This window comes from Engraulis encrasicolus, chromosome 20 (genome assembly GCF_034702125.1).
Source record: "Engraulis encrasicolus isolate BLACKSEA-1 chromosome 20, IST_EnEncr_1.0, whole genome shotgun sequence".
Classification (NCBI taxonomy): domain Eukaryota; kingdom Metazoa; phylum Chordata; class Actinopteri; order Clupeiformes; family Engraulidae; genus Engraulis; species Engraulis encrasicolus.
Genome location: NC_085876.1, coordinates 44690745 through 44703244, shown reverse-complemented (window position 1 = coordinate 44703244; position 12500 = coordinate 44690745). Strand labels below are relative to the sequence as shown.

The window sequence follows — 12500 nt, the reverse complement described above, 5'->3', positions numbered from 1 at the left end:
GCTAAAAGCAAAAGCTAATGGGGATCTAATCAAAACAAACAAACCTTGCTCGACCGACTGCAGCAGCAGGTCGTAGTGTTGCCGTGCCGACTGGAAGCCGTTCTCGGCCTGGAGCCGGTCGTCGGCCCCGAACAGCTCGGAGTCCTGGCTGTCCTTCATGAAGTTGCTGTAGTGAAGCTCCAGGTTGCGCAGCGCCAGGTGGTACTCGTCTGTCTTCAGGGTCTTGAACTACGTGGATAAAGCAGACGCAGGTATGGCATGTTAGATAGACAACATACGTAAATACAATATATCAATGCCAGGTGATACTCGTCTGTCTTTAGGGTCTTGAACTGGAGAAAAGCAGATGCAGGTGTGCATGTTAGACACATATGTAAATACAGTATACATGGGTTCCCAGTGTTTGTAAACACAATGTTATGAGGAGGGGCAAGACACTGGCAGCCAACCATGTGAGCTAATTTTTTGTTCGACAGTTTCCAACAATCAGAGGTTGAGTTGTGCGCAGATAGGTTCGCACAGTCAGGTTAAAACAAACATTTAGAACCCATGTATAGTGCATTGCAAAGGTTGAATTGTAAATGTAGAAATAGATTCTAATATTTAAAAAATATATATTTTAATTCAAATAAATTGAGAGGAACAGACACAGGCATAGCTGTTGTCAATCACTCACACAGACTTCTGGAACTCTAATGCTGAGCTAGACTACCAAACCATCTGCCCGCTTCTGTGCCGAAACCTAGCCTGGGCAAATAGCCGACTGTTGACTCCGTCAATCAGTCTGGCAAAAGCAATGAGGAATCCGTCTCCGTGGACGATGGGAGATGGTTTGATCTTACTGATCTTATCATTTAAATTAATTTAAGTTCCAAACTCAAATTAAAACCCATATTGTGCTTTATTACCATGCCTGTTACGTTATAGCGTCGCAAAAGTATACAAATAACAAAACGAAAGTGTGAATATAGTTACCTTAACCAATCAGTAACGGAGCTCACGGGTGAGTTCTACGTCACCACTCTCAACTGTTTGCTGATTGGCGAAAAACACTGAGAGAACCGAGCTCGAGGCTTTTGCGAGACAAATCTTTGGGTGGAGTACATGGATGGCGTCGCCAGGCTATCCGAAACCCCCCCCTTATGACAATCAGTCAAACACCACTTCTCAGGCAGAATCGCAAGATGTTGGCCAAGATTCCTTCTGTGACGTTCTAAGATTTCATCGGTTTAAGGAGATGCCAATTGCAAATCGTAGTTGTAACACATGTTTGATAATTGTGACTCAAAATAGAATGTTGGGTATTATGTGTCTGTTTACGATTAGAGACAAAATTATTGGTTGCAATGTACTTATGTGTGTGGTAGAACCCCACATCAAAATGCAGTTTTTTTAAAGTCGTGTAACTGGAGTCCAGCTTTACAGTAAACAACGTTTTCGAGGTTCTAGAACTCTGTCTGCAGCTCCAGGCACGTTTTTGTTTACCATGAGGATGTTTGTTTTTGTTTACCATGAAGATGTTCCAGGAGTTGATGAGCTGGATGTCTCTCGTGAGGTATTGCCACGACAACAGACTCTTCATGTCCACGTGAAGCTTCTGCCAGAGGACGAACAGCCTCTTCAGTCCCCCGTCCAGCCTGCAGAGAAGACAAGAGTAGATGCGCTTTAGAGTAGAGAAGAGGCGCTTTATATAAGCTAATGAAAAGATTGAATGAATATTTAAATAGCCCGCTGTGTCGTGAGAGGGGAGGCAGCCATGAGCAGTCTGCCTGCGCAGCCAAAGGGTCGACTACGCTTATAGCGCAGGGGCTCACAAGGTTGACGAAAAAACATCAGCACGCGCAGGAGTGTGTAGAGCCTGTTGAGGGATCAGAATTTGCATGCGAGTATTCACTCATTGTCAGCGCATCTGAACAGTTGAAAACGCCTTCTGTCTCGCTGAAGCAGAGTTTTCCCTATAGTTATAAATAATTCTAAAGTAAGAAGGAACACACACTCAGTAGTCAGACTCAGTAGTACTCACTCGGTGACGCTGTCCACAGCCTCCTTGTTGGTGGGAGGCACGACGAAGCAGACGGAGGGCATGGTGGCCTCTCCTCCTTTGGGGTTGCGTACCTTCCACTTGTAGGGCTGAGAGTTATTCTGCAGCGTGCAGTCCTCGCCGCGGTGTACCGTGATCTGGAGGACAAAGAGTACTGACTGTTAGACCGTGGCTTTGATTATAGGATAACAGTACACATTACTTGACGGCAGCAGCATCATACGCTTGACATGACAGCGTCGTAATAGTGTCAAACAGAGTCATGATATAATCACTGTGATCTGAAGGACAGACAGTACTGACTGTTAGACCATGGGTTTGATTATAGGATTACACTTAAAAAAAAACATTTTTCAGGGCTTTTTTTGCCTTTTTTTCGGTGGTGCTGCCTTTTGCCAAATTTCCCTGCTCATAGAGTCCCAAAAAAAAAGTAAAAGAAAAAAAGTAGATAGGAAATAATAGGAAATAATAATAATAATAATGATAAGAATATATAAAGTTTCTTAATAAGTATCTGCATTTAAGAAAAGCAGGTTGGAGAAGGGCTCTGCTCGAAACGTTTCTGGGTGAATAAACACAGAAATATCTGAAGAGTGCTGTCCTTAGCTTCCTTTAGTCGTAAGACCACTTCCCAGGCCCCATGAGCCGACAGGAAGGGGTGGAGACTTATGTACCCTGTCCTCCTCACCTCCATCTGTTTGAAGTCGCAGACGGCCTGTACGGGCTGCTTGGCCTTCACGGCGTTGGCAGGGTTACGAGGTTTCAGCTGCACCACCGTCTTGGCTCTCCGGCTCAGCCCGTCCAGATGGGTCTTGAACTCACCCAGCTGCTCCTTCTCGTCCTGCTCACACACACACACGCACACATACGGACGCACGCACACACACACACACACACACACACACACACACACACACACATAGACGCAGTCACACACACACACACACATGCGCACAAACACACGCACACAAGCACGCGCAGACACACACACACACACACACACACACAAACACACACACACACACACATGTGCGTATGCACGCACACACACACACACACACAATCACACACACACACACATGACATGACATAACACAGGGCCTTTAGTAATGCACTATAACTCGGTCATTGCCATTCTAGTAACAACAAATTTATAACGCCGTGTTTTAACGGGTTAATTCAACACTTAGAGAGTCATAGGGCCAATAGGGACAAGCGTAAGCACTTTATTTGTTAATTGTGATGTCCCCACTTTTCATGCACTGCTGAGGAATTTTATGTATAGATTTATGGGTAGACTTGTTGGGTCAAACAATGTGCACTTTCTGATACCAGGCAGAGTGATATTTCTCTGTATTGTGGAAGCACTGATGTCTATGTATCCTAATGGCCTGGTGTTTGTGATGTCCCTGTTTGTTCCTTATGTGCTTTTATGTGTTTTATATGGAACATTGTGAGTCTGTCATAAAGTTTTCAATTCAATTCAAAATAGGGCCATGAAGTGTAGGTCCTGTACTGTACCACGGAGTCCAGTAGCAGGTTATAACATAGGCTCTGCACTAAGGGGTTAAAGGGACAGTTTGGTCAATTTCAACATGCAGTTGTAATGCTCACACTACCCTGGACTTGTCAGTGCCTGAGATTTTTTTTTCTTCTTCTTCAGCCGTTTCCGAGATCCTGGTCATTGTAATGGGGGCAGCTCTTTGTTTACATTTCAAAAAAACATTTTTATTTATTCCCAAAAACATCCAAAAGGTTATAAAACATCAGCAGACAACTAGCAAACAGCAGTACCTTTTGGGAAAATATTTGGAGTTGGCCTATGTTTCATTTTTTAAAAATGTAAACAAACGCTGCCCCCATTAGAATTGCTCATATCTCGGAAAGGGCTGAGCCGAAAAATGTGGCATCACTAGGTACTGACAAGTCAAGGGTAGCGTGAGCAATACAACTGCATGTTGAAATTGACCAAACTGTCCCTTTAAGAGAGTCCTAGGGCCAATAGGGCCATGAAGTGTAGGTCCTGTACCGCGGAGTCCAGTAGCAGGTAATTATTTACCGGTAATTATGCTACCAAAGCATAGTTTTTATACATTACTATTCTTTTTAAAATTGTATTTTTTACATTTTATTATTGCTTCAACAAGGAATGCCCAATGTCGTTGTGCTTGTCACAATAAAAAATAAAATACATTGTATATTATATTATATTGTATTATAAGTGTAGGTTGTGTACTGTACCGCGGAGTCCTGCAGTAGGTCCTCCAGGCGTGTGACGGTGATGGAGCGGTCGCACACGTACTTCCTCTTCATGGTGTCGTTGATCTTCTTCAGCTGGTCCTGCGCCTCCTTCACATCGTTGAAGAACTACAGTGGAGAAATATAAAGAATATATAAGCTATTTTTTTTGAAGATTTTGTTTGGTCTTTTTCGACTTTATTTGATAGGACAGTGTGAGAGGTGGACAGGAGGCGAATTGGGAGTCGGCAAAGGATACGGGCCGGGAATCGAACCTGGGTCAGCCTCATTGCAGGCGAGTGCCCTACCGGTTGGCCACGGCAGGGCCAAAGTATAAGCTATTTTATACGGCAGTGGGGTAGAGTCTACACCATTTTATACTGCAGTGAGGTAGAGCATACACCATTTTATACTGCAGTGGAGTAGAGCACATGCCATTTTATACTGCAGAGGAGTAGAGCACACACCATTTTATACTGCAGAGGAGTAGAGCACACAGCATTTTATACTGCATTGGAGGAATTGAGGTTCACTACTGTATAGGACAGTTAGCTCATAAGCTTTGTCACGTCATTGAAGAACTGCAGTGCAGTGCGGGAGAAAGAAAGACAGCTGGGGTACGACTGTAACTCCCTAGTTTATGGACACTGATTCACTGACACCATGTGCTGTGCCGAGCCAGAGAAGCTTTACTGCTTTCTATTATTATTACCAATAAGACTTTAAATAGGCCTGACATCTGCATATGAATGTATTTTTGGGCATTTGTATCTTTCCCCATAGAATATCTCTGTGTGTTTGTGTGCGGGAGTGCGTGCATGTGTGCGCGTGTGTGTGTGCGTATGTGTGCGTCATCAGCTAGGCCACAATAGCGTGTTGCATTACAATGGCAAACTAATTATCTTAATTTATGGCTGCCAGGTATATGCTCATACACGCAGGCTTACAAATTACACTGCACTGAAAGATAAAAAATACATCTTGTGTTATCTGTGATGATTGTACAGAATTTGATCATCATTATCACCATTCTGGTTGTCAACTCAATCTTTGATATATATTTCGGCCACAGTGTGTGGTCGTAGTCATTTGTTTTAGGCATAACAGGCTTGAGGTTCTGTGTGTGTGTCTGTGTGTGTGTCTGTGTGTGTGTGTGTGGCGCGTGTGTGTGCATGTGTATACCTGGAAGTAGGCAGTGTTTTCTTTCAGGTGAGTTTCGATGCAGCAGCAGAGCTGAAGGATCCAACTCCACTGGGTCTGAAGAGCTGCAGTGAAGACCTGATGGAAGGAGAGATGCAGAGAGAGATGGAGAGGAGGGGTGATAGAAAGAGGAAGAGAGAGAGAGAAAAAGAGAAGAGGAGAGGGACGATGAATAAGAGACTGTCTTGCACTTTGATGTCAGTCTGTAAATATCAGTCCTGTGAATGTCCTTCATAGTAGAGAGTGAAACGTAATTTCATTTTCCTTGTATGACCTGTGCATACGAAGAAACTGACAATTAAAGCTCACTTGACTTGACTTGATGAGAGACACAAGAGTGAAAAGCCATACAATATGAACTACAGTACAATAGGCAATGGAAACATGTGAATAAGTTTTTGCTTTTTTTTATGATGGATCATCTCCACACAAACACCTTTCCTACATCCTTTCCCATAACCGTTTCCGCGTGTGTGTGTGTGTGTGTGTGTGTGTGTGCGTATGTAGAGTAGAGTAGAGTAGAGTACTTTTATTAATCCCAAAGGAAATTGAGGTGTCCCGTCAGCTTACATAAATACATAAATCCAAACATACACAAAGAACTTATACACATAAATGCACATTACAGTAAAAGTATATCGCCACAAAAAAGTATATCGCCACGTAAAAGTATATCGCCACCGTGAGAGAGAACGTGAGTGTGTGTGTGTGTGTGTGTGTGTGTGTGTGTGTGTGTTTGTGTGTGTGTGTGTGTGTGTCTGTCACCTCGATGGTCTTGCGTGCTGGGTGTCCCTCCTTCAGCAGTCTGTCTCCGGTGGCCTGAACCGTGTTCACCTTCTTCTCCCGATGCTCCAGCTCACGCATCAGACCCTAGCAACGCACATTATGACATCATCAGACCCTAGCAACGCACATTATGACATCATCAGACCCTAGCCACTCACAGACCGTAATTCAAGCATCAGAGACCCTGACAAGACACACACCTTTACGTTAGTCGCATCAAACCCTAGCCATTACTGGTGCGGCCCAGGTAAGACCAAATAGGCTGTATGTGGCCCCAAGTGAACAGACTTCTGAACCACCGCTCGGTTCATTTACAAAGGCCGTGGTATTATTGACCCGAAATATAGACATAATATGTGTTATTTTACCGTATATACACACTATTACCACAATGTTGCAATAATAACAAACTATTAGTGGTTTTCGCAAATCATTGTAGGCTCACCACTGAGTAGATGCCCATTTAGTCCATAAATTAGTGGCATTAGCTAAACGCACCTCACAATGAGGATTTTTTTAATTTTTATCCACGTCATGTTTATACATAAACAGCAGCATTGTTATTGCTAATGCTATAGTATGACTTACGGAGTAGTTGTCCTTCTTGCCGGTCATGTTGGTGTATGATAATGTGCTATACAAATCGTGTTCCTGTTGCTAATGCTATAGTATGACTTACGGAGTAGTTGTCCTTCTTGCCGGTCATGTTGGTGTTGCGGTCGCTCCAGTCGTAGTTGACCTCCTCCTCCTCCTTCTCGTCCAGCCACATCAGCTCTTTGGTGGCCGCCATCACGAACGCCTGAAGCTCGTCCAGACTCTTCAGACGAGTCTTACTGGAGGTCTGCACCCAGAGAGAAGATGAGAGGGATTATTATTACACATTTAAGGGGCTCTAGGTAGGATTAAAAGTCTAATTAATCACTGTCCCAAGTCAGCCGATGCTTATTTGAGTCATTAGTAGGTGGACCATGACTTTCGCGACCACTTCCACGGTCAGCTGTCAGAATGACTATTTAATAACTATTATAGTGTTCTGCTGGTGGTATGTCGCGAATTATGGGGCTAATGCATAATTCCATAATTGCAATTGCATAATTGCATTGAAAGAGGTGAAAGAAAAAAAAAGTTTGAATTGCTTGAATTGAATTGCTTGAAGAAGGTCAGTAGACCGAAACGTCGCAGTAAACCATGCAAATGTGAACAGTGTGTGGGAGCTTTCTTTGCTTTAACGTTGGTGACCCAGGGGTTCCACTCCTACGCACCTGACCAAGGAGGAGTGCAAGAATTCTTCACTTACTAGAAAGAGGTGTACCCACCAGCAGTAATGTTTTATGTACATGTGTGTATTCCCTAATTGCAGTGAAAGAGGTGAAAGAGGTGTGCTGTACCCACCAGCAGTTTTCCGTATTGCAGATCCAGTTTGGCCAGGTAGTCTCTGTAGGCACCTTTACTGACGGGGGTCAGTTGATTCTGAGGGGAGGAGAAAAAATTAACATTTACTATGATTATGATTATATGGAGCGGAAGTCGTTGATGGACTCTGGGGCACGACAGTGTTATTGACTAACTGACCAAACTCGTTGACTTAGGTACGCTAATGCAATTCAAATGAATACTGCATTTTCATGAGTCCTGCAGAGTACAAACTAATCTCTCTTAAATACAATAACCAAGAGGCAAATTTCGTGGTCGTCACGGCACTATTGACTGGGACTCCACAGTGGTATTGACTGACAGTGATTGACTCAATTTACTGACTTAAGCCAATGCAATTAAAATGAATACTGCACTGGCATAGATAGATAGATAGATAGATAGATAGATAGATAGATAGATAGATAGATAGATAGATAGATAGATAGATAGATAGATAGATAGATAGATAGATAGATAGACAGACAGACAGACAGACAGACAGACAGACAGACAGACAGACAGACAGACAGACAGACAGACAGACAGACAGACAGACAGACAGACAGACAGACAGTGGTGGGCTCGGCTCTGCAGTCTCACCTCGTCGGCCCTCGCGCGGTCGATCTTGGAGCGGAAGTCGTCGATGGACTGGTGCAGGCCGCGGTGGCTGCCCAGCTGCGACTCCACGGTGGGCAGGTCGCTGCCCCACTCGGCCCCGTCGATGCGCCGCTGGTTCTCCTCCACCCAGGCCAGCAGGTCCTGGACGTAACGCAGGGTCACCTCGTCCAGCTCGGGACGCACGCGCGACGCCGCCTGCTGCTGCATGCCCATGGAGGTCTGGTTCATGGGGACCTACATGAACGACAAAAAACAGTTTGTTTCATATTATTATTATTAGTAGTAGTGTGTGTGTGTGTGTGTGTGTGTGTGTGTGTGTGTGTGTGTGTGTGTGTGTGTGTGTGTGTGTGTGTGTGTGTGTGTGTGTGTGTGTGTGTGTGTGTGTGTGTGTGTGTGTGTGTGTGTGTGTGTGTGTGTGTGTGTGTCTGTGTGTCTGTGTGTCTGTGTGTGTGTGTCTGTGTGTGTGTGTGTGTGTGTGTGGGTTGGTGATTTCTGTCAATGTCTTATGTATGTTTAGTTAGGAGCAAGGCACCTAACCACACATTGCTCCAGGGACTGTAACCAATTCCCTTGTACCTAAACAGCTGTAAGTTGCATTGATGAAAGTGTCAGCTAAGTGTAATGTAATGTATTACCTGGGTAATAGACACCTGTGTAATGTAATGTAATGTAATGTAATGCATTACCTGAGCCATAGGCACCTGTGCCACCTGGGTCATGGGCATTTGAGTGAGGGTCACGCCTGACTTCAGACGAAGGTTGTATTCACTACGCAGGTTGACCAGCCGCTCGTGAAGGCGGTACACCCTGAGAGACAATAGCAACAATAACAACAATAACTATAATTGTTATTATTATTATTATTATTATTATTATTATTATTATTATTATTATTATTATTATTATTATTATTATTATTATTTTTATTCACCAGCCGCTGGTGAAGGCAGTAGCCTACACCCTGAGGAACAGACCAATCACTGTTGTAGTAGTAGTGTAGTAGTAGTATAGTAGTACAAAGTGTACTACTAGTGTAATAGTAGTACAAAGTAGTAGTATCATTATAAATTCAGCAGGTACAGTGGTAGTAGTAGTAGCAGTAGTAGTAATAGTTAGCCTAGAACTCTAGACGCCCCTAGAGGCCACAAATTGGGTTTAGCTCGCTAGGCTAAGTAATAGTAGTAGTGTGATTATAAATTCAGCAGGTACAGTGGTAGTGGTAGTAGTAGTAATAGTAGTAGTAGTAGTAGTAGTAGTAGTAGTAGTAATAGTAGTAGTAGTAGTAGTAGTGGTAGTAGTAGTAATAGTAGTAGTATCATAATGAATTCAGCAGGTACAGTAGTAGCAGTATTAGTGTGATTATCAATTCAGCAGGTCCACATCTCTGACCTTCTGTACATCTGTTCTGCCTGCAGGTGTCGGCCATCTTTGAGCATCTGGACGTCGTTGAAGAGCAGCCGGATCATGCCCTCCGCCTTGTCCAGGTCCGACTCCACCTCGCCCGTGTGCTGCGGCGGCTTACCTGCACTCAACATACGGACGTCCTGCAGAGACAGGTAGAGAGAGAGAGAGAGACAGGACAAAAATACAACATGAGAACAGGACCGTACGTCCAGCCAGACAGGTAGCCACACAGAGATAACAGAGAGACACATAGAGACACAGATACATGAGAAGAGGGTCGAACATCCAGGCAGACACATGAGAACAGGTCCACATGTCCGGACAAGGCAGGAAGACCAGTAACGCTCATTTGAGGATTTCACCAAAGTCTATCCAATAACTAGTTCTAACTGTAATTAATAATTTGATACAATTGGAAAAATGGGTGCAATTCGTCCTAGCAAGGCTAGCACACTTCACTTGGAGAAATACCCAAGGACACATGAGATGAGGGCCTCACATCCTGCCGAGACAGGAAGACAGGTAGAAACACACAGACAAGGGCACAGATACATGAGAACAGGGCGGCTAACAGCTTCTACTGGACCCGGGATAAGATCATTTGAAAGGGACCCCCACTCTCAATACATAAAATGCAATTGAGTCACAATTCTGTGCAACAGAAAGTACAACGAGTGGTAGGAACAAACAAAACACACCCAAGAAAAATAAATTATTTCATACCAATTAGTTGAATTTGCCTTCTAGCGGTACAATTCACCCATTCATTCAGCAAACTACACACCTATCCATCCATACATCATCCATCCATCCATCCATCCATCCATCCATCCATCCATCCATCCATCCATCCATCCATCCATCCATCCATCCATCCATCCATCCATCCGGTCTTACCGGTGTGCGCACATATGAAATCTTCAATTAATCTATAATTCATAATAGTAGTAATAACTAAATCATTGAATAGAAACTAAACTTATTTAATCATACTATAATAATTTAATGTCCCTCTCACCGTCTGCAGCAGGGTCTCCACCTGGTTGAGTTGCTCTTCACAGATGCCGGACTCCATCTGCACTTTACCCACAATCCTTTGCAGACGCTCCATCCTGCAAAACAAAAACAAAAAACAGACCACCGTCAGCCATACCAAAACCTTTCTGAAAAACAAAAACAAACCACCATCAGTCACCCACACCGAAATCACCACATTCTCAATGTCCGAAAATGGCTTTAACTAGCAATGAGACACATCGTCCAATTTCATACTTTGTAGACACTCTTGTTTTCTTCCTCTAAGAATCTGAAGTTTCAGAGTCTGAAAACTAACACAGTATCTCCTATCAGAACTAAAAGAGACATGAAATTAAACAGAGCAGTCAGAAGTGCTATACATAACACACTTACGGCGCCCCCCTTCGTCGGAGCAGGTATGGTAGGCCATGACAGTCCCCATAGAAAGCCATGCTGCTGGGAGTCCCTGCTGTTAATACTGAACTGGTCTAAGCTGCGCTGGCTCACTACAGTAAAACCCAGTATGGTGTTTCCCTCTGATCACTGTCTGAATGAAGCCTGCCCTGTCTGCCCATAAATACACGCACGCACGCACACATGCTCGCACGCACACACACACACCACTGGGTCAATGACGGCCTGCCCAGTACACACACACACACAGACGCACAAATACACACACACACACACACACACACACACACACACACACACACACACACACAGAGTCTTGTGACAGTAGGCTGAGGCATCCGTTTATGACCAATTACTTGGAGACAGACGATAATAACACAAAAACAAAGCCAAAAAACTATAAAAACTGCTAAGAGCGAGGCAAAGTACGTGCAGATCCTGCTGGTAAAGTGGACTCTGTGTCACATCTGTAGTCAGACTACATACGGTATTTTCTATTCTGTCCCATTAACCTCAGTCAGATAGACCTGACTTGGGGAGAGGTGTTTTGCATTTCATTTAGCAAGTAGAAACATATTTAGTTCGATAATACAACTGTGCTGTCATGATAATTTCCAGGCAGCAAAAGGTAAGCCTGTGCCAACAAGTTTTACATTCACTGTATATTCAAGGATGCATAATTGTCACACGCATAAAAAATACTGTGAAATATAACTTGGAGTGAAATGCGTCTGTTGCATCTGTACTGTGCTTGTCTATGGCTGATTGACTTAATGTGCATTTCAAGACCTGACATTTCTGCTTTCATGGTCAGTATAAAACTTGATGATATGTTCAAGTCAAGTCAAGTCAAGTCAGCTTTTATTGTCACTTTCTTCATATGCACAAGTCATACAAGGGAAATTAAATTACGTTTTCTCTCTATACCATGCCAAGACATAGACATAAGACTGACATTTCACAGACTGACATAGAGTGCAAGACAGGACAGGTAAAATGTGTATCATTTAACTGGATGATTACCTCTCGAACTTGACAGTTCTGTTTTCAAAGTCTGCATAAAACTTGATGAAATGTTGATTATTTAACTTAGTGTTTCTCAACGGGGGCGCTACAGCCCACCAGGGGGCGTTGGGGAGCTCCAGGGGGCCGTTGAGAAGGATAGAGCTGAGAGGGGGCGGTGCTTAGTTCCCATTGGGGAGCATGAGTATATTTTATTTTTCAATACTAAGGGGGGCGATGGCAGGCTCATGATTAGGTCAAGGGGGCGTTGGGAGGATTATGATGAGACCAAGGGGGGCTTTGTACAAAAAAGTTTCAGAATCACTGATCTAACTGGATGATTACCTCTCGAACTCGGTCCTCA

The 12500-nt window shown here is 43.8% G+C and overlaps 1 protein-coding gene across 15 annotated transcripts in view; it reads right to left on the bottom strand.

Moving 5' to 3' along the window:
* pleca (plectin a) overlaps positions 1–12500 on the bottom strand; it is a 264642-nt gene that overhangs the window by 26266 nt on the left and 225876 nt on the right. For 14 of the 15 annotated variants that reach the window (XM_063185990.1, XM_063185997.1, XM_063185999.1 and 11 more), the window contains 14 exons: positions 12482–12500; positions 10722–10815; positions 9689–9843; positions 8986–9106; positions 8282–8533; positions 7658–7735; positions 6945–7106; positions 6245–6349; positions 5462–5557; positions 4283–4408; positions 2730–2882; positions 2024–2178; positions 1511–1637; positions 45–228 (listed from right to left, as the gene is read on the bottom strand). The exon at positions 12482–12500 is cut by the window's right edge and continues 109 nt beyond it. In XM_063185990.1, coding sequence (XP_063042060.1) covers positions 45–228; positions 1511–1637; positions 2024–2178; positions 2730–2882; positions 4283–4408; positions 5462–5557; positions 6245–6349; positions 6945–7106; positions 7658–7735; positions 8282–8533; positions 8986–9106; positions 9689–9843; positions 10722–10815; positions 12482–12500 — 1827 coding nt within the window. Of the gene's footprint in view, positions 1–44; positions 229–1510; positions 1638–2023; positions 2179–2729; positions 2883–4282; positions 4409–5461; positions 5558–6244; positions 6350–6853; positions 6883–6944; positions 7107–7657; positions 7736–8281; positions 8534–8985; positions 9107–9688; positions 9844–10721; positions 10816–12481 lie in introns of those variants that run through there. The other variant, XM_063186005.1, reaches the window with a different exon arrangement.